A 14,594-nucleotide genomic window follows, 5' to 3' on the forward strand; every position below is an offset into this window, starting at 1 on the left:
CAATTGAATCCACCTTGTGCCCTAATCAAGCAATGCAATCTAGGTTGAGTTGAAAATCCTATGCATACATCTAGAATGGGAGGAAAATCAGCTTGCTCACTGATATGCCCCTAGCATTGACTGTCTTTTGACAGCACAATCAATCACAGGCATGCCAGAGCACTGATTACTTCCCATTGCTCAAGCAAAACAGGCATCAAGAAAACTATCCTAACAATGCATCATCTAAAAGTGCACTAGGCTTCATCAGAGCCTTAGTTGCAGTGAATTAGCTCATGCTAGACATGAGTATAACAACAGCATTCATCAAACAAGCTAAATTAAGATACAACATGCACACAGGTTACACACAATTAACTGTAGCTAAAATGGAATTTGGAAAATGAAAATTGATTGCAAATATTGTTCACTGGCTAGCCCAGAGATGATTTCTACAACACCCATAACATCAATTTATAGTTTTTACAAAACCCTAGATTTCTACAAACCCTAATTGGAAAATCCCCAAATCAGCAGGATTAGGGTTTCGAGAAATAATAAAATTAACTCACCCTCTGATGCAAATAGACTCGACCCATGCTTGTACTTCTCCTCCTCTGCTAATCCTCTACTCGAACGCTGCTCCAATTTCCTTCTTCTCTCCACTGTGAAACCCTAGCTATGTTTGTCTTCTTGGTAGCATCAAAAATTAATGCTAAGAACAAGAGAGACACGACTAGGGAAGAGGTAGGTGATGGTGGTGGTGTCCTTGTGGTCGTGGTGGAGATGGAGACGGCGGAGCAGACATGGCAGTGTCTGCCATGGTCGGGGGAAGAGGAGAAATTTGGGGGAAGTGAGTTTTGGGGAAGAAGAAGGTGGGTGTTTGTTTTGGGTCGATGGGTTTGATGGCTAAGGTGTTGAGCGGAATCATCTGAAGTTGATGCGCAGCGAGGAGATCCGTCGGATGTGAAGATGGTAGGTGGATCCAACAGCGATACGGGGGTAAGCGTGGAGCGACCGTCGGATGAAGGGATGTAGCAAAACGGACGACCCAAGATGGAGATGGGCGTTGCGATGTAAAGCGGGGGCTTCGGAGTTTGATGTGCGATGATGGATCGACCGTAGGATGCTGAACTGCTTCGATCTGACGGCTGAAATCCGAGACGGGCTTGGATAGTGGAAATGTGTTTGAGTAAGGGTTTTGGTCCTTGGGTATGCCAAGCACATATCTTCTTTAAGGACAATTCTTCTTCTTCAAGCCCACTTCTAGCCTTTTGGTCTTGTGCACAACATTCTTCGTGGCTTCCTTGTGTAATTCCTCCCGGCTTTTCACTACTTTTCTACTCTTTTCCGCTCTGCTATTCATCCAAACTTTATTTATTACCTAAAAATGCAAAATTAAGTAAGAAAAATATTTATTCTTGAAAACAATGAAAATACAGAATATGGGATAAAATGTAGAATTACTGCACAAAAGATGAGTTAAATGCCAACAAAAAGGGATAAATATATACATTATTTGGCACTCATCAGTTCCCCGGCCGAACCCTTAATATTGATATGGCATGACAATTTGTGTTCACTCGCAGCAGAGTAACATGAATTTCCAAGTATCAAGGTTAAGGTCCTTCCATAAAGTATTCATTCGGAAAGTATACTGCTCTCTGGAAATAAACTTTAATAACTCTATTTTGTGAAAATTCACAAAATTCATATATTAACCTAATTTGTAAAATTAGGGTTTTACTCCCTGCGCCATATATTAGACCCCGTTGGTCGAAACCAAGCCTAGGCAATTAATCCGCCGTGGAATAAAGGAGCCGCGGATAAGGAGCAGCAACAAAAGAAGGTGTGACCACGACATAGGCCGGTCGGCGCCACTTGCAAGTGGCCACACCCCATGTTTCCCAACCGACCCTTATCTCCTGTCGACCAATCAGGTCGCTTTAAACCTACCACACTCCCATGAGTGGTGGCTGGGCCCATACTTGTCGGCCCTATTCCTCATCGACCAATCAGGTCGCGTTAAATCTACCACGCGCACCAGAAGTGTGGCCACGCCCACGCTTGGCCGGCCCTCTCTTTTATTGACCAATCAGGTTGCTCTAAACCTGCCACAACATTAAGAGAGGTGGTATTGCGTCAAGTGGCCGCCATGCCAAATTGGCTTCACAAAGCCAGCGCCTACGCCAACATGCCAATGGCATGCCAAACGAGCATGCCAAGCGCGCATGCCAAACGAGCATGCCAAGAGCACATGCCAAACGTACCACTTTACCGTAGTAGCACGCCAAACGCGCCAATGCGCCATGAATAGCCACCTACGTGCCAACCCACTTTTTGTTCGTGTCCAACGCCATAACAGACTTCAACGTCATTCTCCTAGACAGTAGCACGGCCTTGCTCTAGTGGCGATGGATGAAACCCTAATTTCCAGTCGTGGCGTAAATTATGCCACATCGGGCCCCACAACATGCCACGATCTGCGCGGACTTAGGGAACCCTAATAAAGGTGCCATATCATATCCATTCGTGGCAATACTTGCTCCTGTGGCCATTTCCACATGATGGCCTGGCTATGGTTCCTTTGGCATGGCTCTGGCATCACTTGCACAAAACGTCATTGTGCCACGGTCACATGTCGCATGTGCTAATTAGGGTTTCGGCATCCAAACCCTAATTTAGGCAAAGTTGCTACGCCAACCAAGCCAAATAATGTTCTACAGAACATTGGGATTGATGTGGCTATTGGAATTGATGTTGCCACACCACATTTGAGCCAAACACCAATGTGCCAAAATCTGGCGGGCATGGCTACGCCAGGCGCCACTTGAACCATTGTGCTACTGGCATGCGCTGACCATGCCAACCATGCCACCGTGCCACTAACATGCGCTAAAAGCGCCACTAGGCCATTAACATGTATCAATGGCGTCACTGTGCTACTGACAGGCGCCAACAGGCTGTGGCCATAATCAATGGCCACCCTTTCTCATGAGATACAATCTTAGCCGTCCAAATTCTCCATGGAATTGACAGGCCTGTGGCAAGTTTCTGGAGACCAGCCAAGACAAGCCTAATAGCATCACGTGCTATTTTCTTGTGGTAAGTCTCTTGACTTTGAGCTTGCCACACGTAGCAGACAACTACATGTTTTCCACGAAAACACTCGATACATCAAACATGTCACAAACTGGGGGATACTCATCATGGTATTGGTCTGACGGTTTACAGCGTGCAGTGTGCAACACGCCCATTATAAGAAAGTGTCAGGAAACATGGCAGTTAGTGGTGGCAAGAAGTGATGGGTGTAAACAAATATGTTTCCTTCATCGCGGAAGCGTGGTTTCTGGCGGTTACACATTACTCCACTATTCCATCACTCAATCACTCCCACTTCCTACGAGACCAGGGTGCGTTCCTATTTCCACCAAACGACATGTTTTGGTCAGAACAACAACACGGTATCTAGAAATCACCAAATAACTGATAGCTTACATTCCGCAAGCCAGTTCCACATTCTGATACAAGTTATAAAATAGCCACACCTTCAAAATTAACCATTCTAGTTTCAACACCTTCTTCGCTTACCTCCCTAAGACCAACCCTTATCCTTCACTTGTGACCGAAGCAAGCCTGGAACGGCCATTTCTTGGTTTAGGCCAGGATTGTATAGATTGATCTCTCGAATCTAAACTACTCCCGTGCAGTGCATTTGTTTAGGGTTTAGATTTGTTTCTCATCCACACACCCAAATTTACCAAAACCAACAGAAAAAAATTTCACCCACAAACACTTGTATAAATAGGTTTTACCTATTTTACATCAAAAAACAAGTTTTGGTGAGAACAACAACACAATATCAAGAAAATACCATAGAACTGATAGGTTTCATTCCGCAGACCAGTTCCAAATTCTGATACAAGTCATAAAATAGCCACATCTTCAAAATTAACCATTCTGGTCTCAACACCTTATTCGCTTCCCTATTTAAGACCAACCCTTCTCCTTCACTTTGTGACCGAAGCAAGACTGGAACGGCCTTTTCTTGGTTTAGGCCAGGATTGTACAGATTGATCTCTCGAATCTAAAGTACTCCCGTGCAGTGTATTTGTTTTAGGTTTAGACTCGTTTCTCAGCCACACACCCAAATTTACCAAAACCAGCAAAAACAATTTTCACCCATAATCACAACTAAACTTGACAATCAATCTTGAGATAGCAACGCTTGAGAGTTCGACCGAGCAGTGCTCTAACAGATAGATTAACTCTTCATGTCACGACTACATACCACTTTATTCATTTCGCTAGGATCCAAGTTGGGTACAACAAGTATTCCAAAGAACTTTAGATGTTCTGGAATATCATTAATACAAAGGTTGTTCTCTCTCCAGTTTTTTCCACCAAGAATCTCTGCAATATGTTCTTTGTTGAAATCATTACTTTGAGGAAGATACGTACTCTCAAGACTGCAACCCCGAAAATATGCAATCACGCTTCTATTCACTTCAAAGCATCGTTTCCGAAACATAGTGAAAATTTACATCTTTTAGCATCCGTAGCATACATATTACTGTAAAATTCCCTAACAAGGCTAGGTGAACCAGTATAGTTATCGGTGTGAATGTCACCCCAGTCGTCACGGCTGCGATACAGACTTACATATTCCGGAAGATCAACATGCATGAATTTATTCTCAACAATAATCTTCTTATCATGAATTGATACATATTTATCAAAGCATTCTTTATTAATAATGTAAAGTTCAGAATTGATGTCGAAAATCATTGTTGGCAGATAATACAACCAAGATTACACCTTCTCGAATGAAATCAGAACTTGGACAGAAGGTTGTAACATATATACACAAGATGAGCCTAAAGCCCCTACTTTTATAATGCTAACAATTTATAATCGGAACAACTGAGAAGAACAAGGGAAAATATCAAACAACACGGAAAAGGAAAAGTCTTAATCGTATTTCACTTTTGCATATGAGCAAATATAGCTTCAGTAGGAAACATACTACCTTGACTGAATATACACTTGCCAACATTGGTGTCTTATCGATTCTTACGAACATTGGTGTTCACTGCTAGTAGCATGCACATAGGAAATTCATCTTGAAATTTTCAATAATGAAGATGTCAAAGGACTTAAAAGTGACTAGCTACATTGCCGACAATATTGGTTATCAGATATACTCTGAAAGGTTACTTTTCGATTTCTAAAAGTGAAAAAGCCAGAAATGAGTTAGCAACTCAATAACAATAACTTTCAGAAACAGAAATGCTAATAACATGTTTGGACACCAGAAAGAGAAGTTAGAAGCAAAATGATTTTGCTTCACAAAAAATTAACTTTTTTACTTTTAAAAGTCATTCTGAAATTGTACACCCAAACTAATTTTTAACTTTTTTGTTTCCAGAAATCAAAAAGCAACTTCTGGAATAGTATCCAGGAAACATTTTATTACTTTTGACTTCTACTTCTAGTATTCAAACATGTTAACCTGTTTGGTGACACATCCAGAAGTAGTTTTGCAATTTTTAAAAATCAAAAGAAAAAAGTTGAATTAGTATAATATTTTAGAATGACTTCGAGAATCAAAAAGGTCAAGTTTTTGTATTTTTGCTTCTGGTTTTTGTTTTTGACTTTTGCTTCTGATATCCAAACACGCTAAAAGTTCGAGATCCTATTTAGATAAGGCCGCAGCCCACATTATATTTCCGGGCGGGTCACAAAAGTGTTGTATCACTTCTTCTCGGGGGGACATCAAAAATGCTAGCTCCAAGTCTCCAACAGAGAGAAAGACTCAAGCTGCTTCGCAGAAAATGGAAGAAGAAGAAGAATAAGAAGAAGAAGAAGAAGAAAGAGAAGAAGAAGAAGAAGAAGAAGAAGAAGAAGAAGAACGAAAGAAGAAGAAGAAGAAGAAGAAGAAGAAGAAGAAGAAGAAGAAGAAGAAGAAGAAGAAGAAGAAGAAGAGAGAGAAAAGAAAGAAGAAGAAGAAGAGAGAAGAGAAGAAGAAGAAAGAAGAAGAAGAAGAAGAAGAGAAGAAGAAGAAGAAGAGAAGAAAAGAAGAAGAAGAAGAAAGAAGAGAAGAAGAAGAAGAAGAAGAAGAAGAAGAAGAGAAGAGAGAGAAGAAGAAGAAAAGAAGAAGAAAGAAGAAGAAGAAGAAGAAGAAGAAAGAAGAAAGAAGAAAGAAGAAGAAGAAGAAGAAGAAGAAGAAGAAGAAGAAGAAGAAGAAGAAGAAGATTGCTCCACAAGTACAGGTATGTTTCTTCGTATACGTATGACTCAATTTTTTACCTTATTACCTTAAATTGGTCCAAACTAATTATTCAATTTTTTTTTGGAGTGATTCAACTTTTATCAGTATAATAGGAATTGAAGAGCAGAATTTAAATCAGGGTTCTTTCAAGATTTTCCTTTTTTTTTTTTGTTTGATAAATTCCTATACATTCTGATATGCCCACCACTAAATAGGGTTTATCATCTTAGTGAAACATTGTGTAAATATTAGGGGTTCTATAATTTTATTGAGCTTATCTTATCAGTTAGTCTAGGTTATGTGAGAGTTGGGGTGAGTTTGATGATTTATTTGGTTACCTGATTGCAGTAGCTACTTTGTCAAGCCAGAATTCTATGATCAAAAAGCTTGATAATAAAGATGAGTTATGGGTCCACATGGAAAGAAAGGGTCGCGACTCCTGACGACTCGGATGCGGTTCTTACTTATCCAGCTTGTTTAACCCTTTGCATAGAATGTCACAGGTATGCACATTTTCATTCATGTATTTAGTTGCATTAACAGTTGTCTTATATTCGTGTTTTTAATATTATTGATATACGCTTAATGCCTTAATGTGATCGTAAGCCTACCATTCTTTGTCTCTTACTTCAATTGTCTTCGTTCCTTCTGCTGTCTATGATAAGCTGCTATCCACATGAAAATACCCAATAGTGTCTGGAAGCTGAAATTTTCACCATGTCATACAGCTTAGAACATCCTCCTTGTTTCTTTTTATTGAGTTGATAATATAGTTCAAAGGCATAATTGCTTATGTCAATGGGATGCTATGTTATGCGGACTGTTCAATTGCCAACTATAAGTAAAATACTACAATGTTGTTGCGAAAATAAAGAGGCAGTCGGCCTTATCGGTTTAGTTTAAATTGGAAGGTCAAACTATTTAACATGCTATATTTCTTTCTTAATAAAGAATTTCATTCTGCTAGTAGACCAAATGTGGTCAAATTGATGGTTCAGGGCCTTCGGGCTGAGTCTATCAGCGGAGTTGGGCGGGGTTCAAAAACTTTGCATTTAAGGAAGGTATCAATTGTGGAGTGGTTCTGAATTGTTTAAGCTGCTTAAGGTTTCTGAATTCCACCCCAGGAAAGCAGCAAAATACAAAACAATACCTATAATGAGCCGCTCATTCTTTGTAGTGAAAAGCCACTTATGAAATGTGATTAAAAGGCTCTTATGAAACTCTATAGTGATGCTAGATGTTTTCCCTTAGGCTTTTAGTATAAAATGATCAGATTATAGGGCCTACCCTCGCTGGGTTTGTTAGCTACCGAAAGTCACTTTCAGTGTAGAATGGAAAAAGAGCTTGAAAGGAGAGATAGAAGAATATAACTAGAGATTTGTTTTACACTTTCATGATTTTTCTCAGGAAATGTTTCTGAAATTGAAACCGTTAATCATATCTAGTAATTGCGGATTGCTTTCTCAAAAGGTTTTATTAGTTGAAGGGGAAGCATACAGTTTCAATTTGGGTAAGACTCTGTGCGACCTTAATTCTAATGCCTAAAAGAAAATAGGGAACTTAGTCCTGATAATTATAAGTCATCTCATCTATCTCAAGAGTCAGTTACAATCAATGTTTGTATACATATCTATAAAACATTCTTAAGGTAATATTTGTGTACCCCTTAACATGATCTGGTTTCTGTAGGCATGAAAAATACCCTACACAATACCGAATACATTGTCAACTGCAAGATCTAGATTAATCAAGTTCCGACCAAACTGTCAAAAACCAAAGACCAGCAATAGACCTTGATGAGATAGTGGTGGAATTGATGAAGTGGGTGCCTCAACTAAGGAAACATTTCAACCTGTGTGTTGCATAGTATTGCAACATGAGGCGAATGTATGAGGAAGCAGGTTGAAATGTTTCCTTAGAACTTGGAAGGAATGAGCACTCAACTGCTTCACCGAGTGTGGAAGTAGAAAGGGAAAACGAAGAAGAAGAAGAAATGGCATCTCCAACTGCTTCACAGAAGGCAGGTATTATTCTCCTTCTTATAAAATTTAGACAGATTCAATATATGAATTAAAAAGCAGATTGTTTTAATCAGGTTTCTTTGAAATTTGATTTATGATAAATTCCTAACAAATTCTGATATGCCCATTACTTGAATTTACCCATTTTATCTTACTTTAGGATGGATATTATCATCTGTTCATCTTGGTGAGACACTGTGGTAGCTTTATGGAACCTAGCTTACCCATGAGTCTAGGCTATGTATAAGCACTTTGTATGAGATTTGGGGTTTAATGAAGTCAGGTTTTAAGTTATGTGCTATTATTCACTTTCTGATGATGGCGATGATGATGAAATAGACTAACTCAGTCAAACCAGAGTTCTATGCTCCAAAACTTGATAATAAAGATGAGTTATGGGTTCACTAGGAAAGAAAAAGTTGATGTTCTTCTTACTTGTCCAGCTTGTTTTACTACGCTTTTCTTAGAATGTCAAAGGTATGCACATTTGATTCATCTAATTAATCGTATTTACAAATATTCTCGTAGTTAGGTTTAGAAAGATTCCTATGAATTTTGCTGTACGTCTAATGCCTCAATGTAATGGTAGGGACCCTTGGTTTCTTCCATTTTGTGTCTCTTATTCTTTCCTTCTCTTGTTTATTATAAGCTGCTACTTGGTAACATATCCATATGAAAATACCCAAAATTGTTTTGGAAGCTTAAATTTTTACCATGATTTAAAGTTTAGAATCTCTTCCTTGTTTCTTCTAAATGAGTTGATAATTAAGTTTTATGGGATAGTTGTGCAATGGGATGTTATATTATGCGGACTGTACTCCTAAATACACACTAGTAGAGGCTTGTAAATTGGTCAATTGTCCAACTTTAAGTAAACTACCAAAATGTTGTTGCAAAAGCAGCAGTCGTCCTTATTGGTTTAGTTTAATTGAAAGGTCAGATTATTTAACATGCTCTTACTCTTTTATTTTTTTAATAAGGAACCTGATTCTGCTAGTAGGTCAAATGAGGTCAAATTGATGGTTCAGGCAGAGTCTATCAGTGGGGTTAGGGATCAAAGTGTTAGCATTTAGGGAAGGTATCTATCGTGGGGCAGTTGTGAATTGTTTGAGTTGCTTAGGTATCTGAAATCAACTCCCGGAAAGCAGCAAAAGACAAAACAAGGCTTATAATGAGCCACCATTCTTTATAGTGAAAAGCCATGTTTGAATTGTGATTAGGAGGCTGTTGTGGAACTCTAGTGATGCTAGATTTTTCCCTTGGACTTTTAGTTTGAAATGGTAAGATTAAAGTCTACTTTCGCTGGGGTTGTTAGCTACCGAATGTCACTTTCAGTTTAACACATAAAGAGAGATGGAGAGGAGAAAATAACTAGAGGTTTGTTTTACACTTTCATGATATTTCTCAGGAAATGTTTCTGAACCTGAAACCCTTATCATATCAAGTAATTGTGGATTGCCTTCCCAAAAGGCTTACCTAGTAGAAGGGGAAGCATACCATTGTAATTTGGGTAAGAGTCGTTAGTTAGACAATGTGCCAGCAACTTAATTCTAATGCCTAAAAGAAAATAGGAAACTCACTCATACTTAAAAGTTATCTCATTTACTTTAAGAATCAGTTACAATATGTTTGTATACATATCTATAAAAATTTCTGAAGGTAATATTTGTATACCCCCCCTCCCCCTTTAACATGATTTGGTTTCTGTAGGCATGAAATTTGAGGGGATGAAATTTGCAACTGCAAGATCAAGATTAATCAAATTCTGCGGCCAAGTTATTAAGAACCAAAAACCAGTAATAAAGGTGGAAAAGCTAGTGGTGGATAACACCTATATCTCTAGCTTGGTTCTTCGCTCGTTCAATCCCTGAATGCTCCACCATTTGAAGTCGGCTCCAGCCAAGATCTTACAGAAGAAGCGAAAAGACCATGCACCCGCTCCTTTCCTAGCAAAGAGACCCAACTTGCATCTGTTTATTCAGGTATCATTTGTTCTTCAGCTTCATTGATGAAGTGGATGCCTCAACACGGAAATATTTAAGCTTGTGTTTTGCATAGTTTGTTCAACTGAAGTTAATGTCATCGAAGATGATGAGGTTTATCGTTTCTTCAATATTCTTCATAGTGAGTCCTAATCTTTCTTGAAAATTTACATTTCATAGAAATTTTACTTGTTTACATGCTCAATCTCAGTAGCTAGTTGTAGTACACATGAAAAATGAAGAAACAGAAACCGGATACCCATAAATTCATTTTTCTTAGTCCCGTTTCTTGTTTCCATTGTTCATCGTATGATCTTGGGTTCTATATCAAAATAGTCAATTCTAGATCTAGTTATCGATACGGCAGGAGGTTCTAGATCTTTGTTAAATAATTGTGCTGAAATATGGAACCAAAAACTCGGTATAATCTGGTTCTGGGTCGCTTGTCATAATCTCGCCTGGAGATTATATTCTTCAACACTTTTCATTTATTGGCCCCTACTTTATCTGTTCCCTGGATATGCTAGCGCAATGAAGGGTTTCTCTCCTATCTTTTATCATGCTAAATGAAAATTTTAGAATTTTTTATAGGAAAAGAACACAAATAATTCAAGGAGTGGGGAAGTCTGGAATGATTGAATATAACCCCATAGATCAATATTCTTATTACAATCTGTTTTTTATTATACGTGTTTGCAGGAATATAGTATACTATGAACTCGTTTTGTCATGGTTTGTATAAAAATATAGTTTCTTGTGTGTATCAGTGACCTGTTATTCGTCCGAACAGGTATCAGGAAAACACGAATACTTGGAGAAAACATTACTAGTTTAATCGACGGATATGGGGCATTTTATCATCATACTGTTGCTTCTGGATGTTGTAGTTGTACTAATATAATAGAGGAATAAGGCCAATTCATAGCTTATCTTTTGATAATTTGATTTGTGGAGCCAGCATCATAATCTCTAATATACAGCGGGTATAGAATACTGGTTTTTTTTATTTGTTTAATGGGCTTTTCGCGCATGCCAACTATTTTCACTCTTACTGGCATTCACCCCATAATGGAAATAGTACTCCTCCGTCTCCGTAAAAATGAAAGTATCACTTTTTCTGGGACGGAGGTAAATTTTTTTCTTTTAAGCACTGCTCAGGGTTTCAGCTTTGGCAAGCAAGGATGTTTTTTTTGACAACTCTTGGAGTCTTGGACCCTAAATGGCCTTTCTAGTGTGGGTCAGTAAGGCATTTACTTCCGGTTTGCCGCACCTACCTAATTGCAGTTGTGAGTCTTATGATCACCAGAGCTGCTTAGTTCTTTGTGGGGCGTTTCTTGTTCCGTTTTTGGGATGTTTACATTAAAAGAGATTTCATCAAAAATGAACCAAATAGCTGTTGTCAGATTTCTGCTGGACAATGCTAGGTGAAATGTCTTTCCTTTAGTGTGTATGCCACCAGCTCAACCAAAGGCAGCAGGAGTTGAAATTACTGAGATCAAAAGCATCAATTTTTCTACACTTTAAAAAATAAAACAAAATGCCACCAGCTCAACCAAGAGTTGAAATTACTGAGATCAAAAGCATCTTTTTTTCTACACTGTAAAAAAAAAGAAAAAAAATATTGGGTAATATTTATTGACTAACTTTCAGAATAACTCTTAGAAACAATTTTTTTTTTTTTGAATATATTTACTTCTGACTATATTTACAATTTTGAGTAGTAGTATCTTTGTTTCTAGAAGCAAAAAGGTTAATGGCGTGCAAATTTTACAACAGCCTGCTGGATCAAGGTAAGAGGTCAAAAGTGTGGATAATCAGGGTCACCATAATGAACTCAACGTCGCCAGCTCGCCGGAGGATCGACTAGTCAAAACAGTTTGACTTTGTAATTTCCTAGTCAAAGAAGCCAAGAAGAGAGTAGGTTTTTTCCTCTTTTCTTTTTCTTTGTTAAAAATGGGTCCCACTACCCCATGTGCCCCCTTCTTTCTGTCTGTCTCTTCCCGCCTCAATCATTAGTCCTTCTCTCTCTTCAACAGCTCAAGTTAGCACTCTCCAGTCTCCACTTCCCATCACAAACTCAAAAAAGAGCACACCAGCTCACGTTAGCAAAACTACTCTTCTCCTCCTTTGCTCTCCTTCATCACATCCTCCTTCCTCCTCCTCACCCCACTGTGTAGGCACCACTCAGAGAGACTCAAAGAGAAAGCAAAGAAGAAGAAGAGAAAAAAGAGAAATCAAAACCACCATGTCTGACGGCGGCACAAGTAACAATAACGGCGCTCTAACGGACCCACAGAGACAACCACAGAACGGAAGTGGGGCTTTGGCGGTGAAGAAGCCACCGGCGAAAGATCGGCACAGCAAAGTAGACGGAAGAGGGAGGAGAATTCGTATGCCGATTATTTGCGCTGCGAGAGTGTTTCAGTTAACTCGTGAATTAGGTCATAAATCTGATGGTCAAACAATCGAATGGTTATTAAGAGCTGCTGAGCCGTCAATTATTGCTGCTACTGGTACTGGTACTACTCCCGCCAATTTCTCGTCTATTTCTGTGTCGTCGGCTAGAGGCGGAGGTGGAGGATCACTCTTTTGTTCTACTACTTCAAGTTCGATTGATCAGAAAACGGCGGGTCAGATTATGAGTCCTGCTCCGTTTCTGTTAGGTAAACGTTTGAGAACTGACGGTTCTGATGATGCCGATGGGGGTGGGGGTGATGGTAATTCTGGGGTGGGTCCTGGTGGTGGTGGTGGAATTGGGGGTGTGGGTGGTGGTGGTGGGTTTTGGGCTGTACCAGCAAGACCTGATTTTGGTCAAGTATGGAGTTTTTCTGGGGGGCCGGAAATGGTTTTGCCTATGCCTATGGCTGTCACACCTGTGCCAATGTCAATGGCTTTGGCTGGTTCATCACAGCAGTTGATTTCTGGTAGGTTTCTTCAACAATCTATTGGTGGTGGTGCTGGGGGTAATGGAGGTGGTGGTGGTGGTGGTGAAGGTGGTTCTGCTGCTTCTGGTGCTGGTAGAATGGGGAATTATCTTACACAAGGGCATTTGAATTTACTTGCTTCATTATCTGGTAATTCCCCTAATTCTGTCAGAAGAGAAGATGAACCTAATTGATTCATAGATAAAGTTTCATCCTTTTTTTTTGTATTTTGGTCTTGTGGGTTTGTTTTTTGTGTGAAGATTTTTTAGGGTTTAACAAATTTTTTTGGAGTGAAGAAATTTTATCAAGGATTGTGCAAAGTGTGATCACTTCATTTTGTCATCACTAGTATGTGGAAATTATTAGGGGTCTGTTTAGTATAGTTACATATTCATAGACGAAGAGTGGAATTAGGATAGTTCTTTCGTTATATTTGGTTTCATTTTGTGGCTCTAATCTTTCAAGGGAAAGGTTGCAGCTTTGCTTCTATTTACTACCACAGTGATCATTAAGGGAATTGAGCAATGGGTCTTGTGCAATTTGAATGCATTGTTGATATGAACTATGAAGGTTTGGCGAAGAAACATGAAAGTTCCGTCTAGTGGGTTCGTTCTACTCGGTTTGTGTTATCAAGGGAGTTTGAATTGATTGGGGCTTGTGCAATTTGAATGGGTTTCTTCTGGAAATGATTTGGTGATGCTGAAACTTGGAATTTTAGGGTCCCAGTTGGCTACGGATTACTATGGCCACAGTCTATTCGGTTGCTAAGTAGATGTTCTGGTTGGAGCCGATGGGTCATCATATGGGGACTTGATGAGCTCTTTTGCCTCCTGGTAAGGATAAGCTTTGATATAAATGATAGTCGTACCCAGGTTGTTTTTGATTGTCTATAAGCTGGTTGTGAGGTTTGCTAAGGCAATTGCATGTGTATTTGTGGAAGACAAGCCCGGGTAGTATCATCTTATGGTATTGAAGTTTCTCTTAGTTATGGTATATGAAATTAGGTTACAAGAGGGTGTTATTTCTGCTTGTCAGCAAAAAGAAGTGCGTATTTTGGCTCAAATTGTGCTCGACTTGCCTCATCCCTACCCGTTGCTGTTGGTGTGAAGAAGCTATTGGAGAAAGTTAGAGGAGAATTTCCTCGAGCTATCACCTGTAAGATCATTAATTTTTTGTTAGCCCATTTTCTATGTGGACTTTTAGCATGCAAAATAATGGGTGTTTGTGTGAGTTATGGATTGCTTGAGCTGTCTGAAGAGTGAATAAAAGTAAATCACTTTCTCTCTTCGCCTTTGGGGTTTAACAATCCTTCTTCTGTCTGTGTGTGCCCTTTGTTTCCTTCTCCTACTCTGATGTATATAACATTGAATTTCATTAATGCATTGCTTAGATTTGCCCTCTGTGATCGTTGATTCTC

General features: G+C 39.2%; 1 protein-coding gene and 1 long non-coding RNA gene across 2 annotated transcripts; both read left to right on the top strand.

Moving 5' to 3' along the window:
* The first annotated feature begins 6,613 nt into the window (after positions 1–6,613).
* On the top strand, positions 6,614–10,588 carry LOC113361027. The gene is made up of 3 exons (XR_003364918.1): positions 6,614–6,753; positions 7,940–8,274; positions 9,982–10,588. It is a non-coding gene; the product is annotated as an uncharacterized LOC113361027 (long non-coding RNA).
* Positions 10,589–12,329: 1,741 nt separating this feature from the next.
* Positions 12,330–14,582, top strand: LOC113355590 (transcription factor TCP21-like). The gene has a single exon (XM_026598486.1). The coding sequence runs from the start codon at positions 12,499–12,501 to the stop codon at positions 13,369–13,371; it is 873 nt and encodes a 290-aa protein (XP_026454271.1). The 5' UTR covers positions 12,330–12,498; the 3' UTR covers positions 13,372–14,582.
* Positions 14,583–14,594: the final 12 nt, after the last annotated feature.

The sequence above is a fragment of the Papaver somniferum genome, chromosome 3 (assembly GCF_003573695.1).
Source record: "Papaver somniferum cultivar HN1 chromosome 3, ASM357369v1, whole genome shotgun sequence".
Lineage (NCBI taxonomy): Eukaryota > Viridiplantae > Streptophyta > Magnoliopsida > Ranunculales > Papaveraceae > Papaver > Papaver somniferum.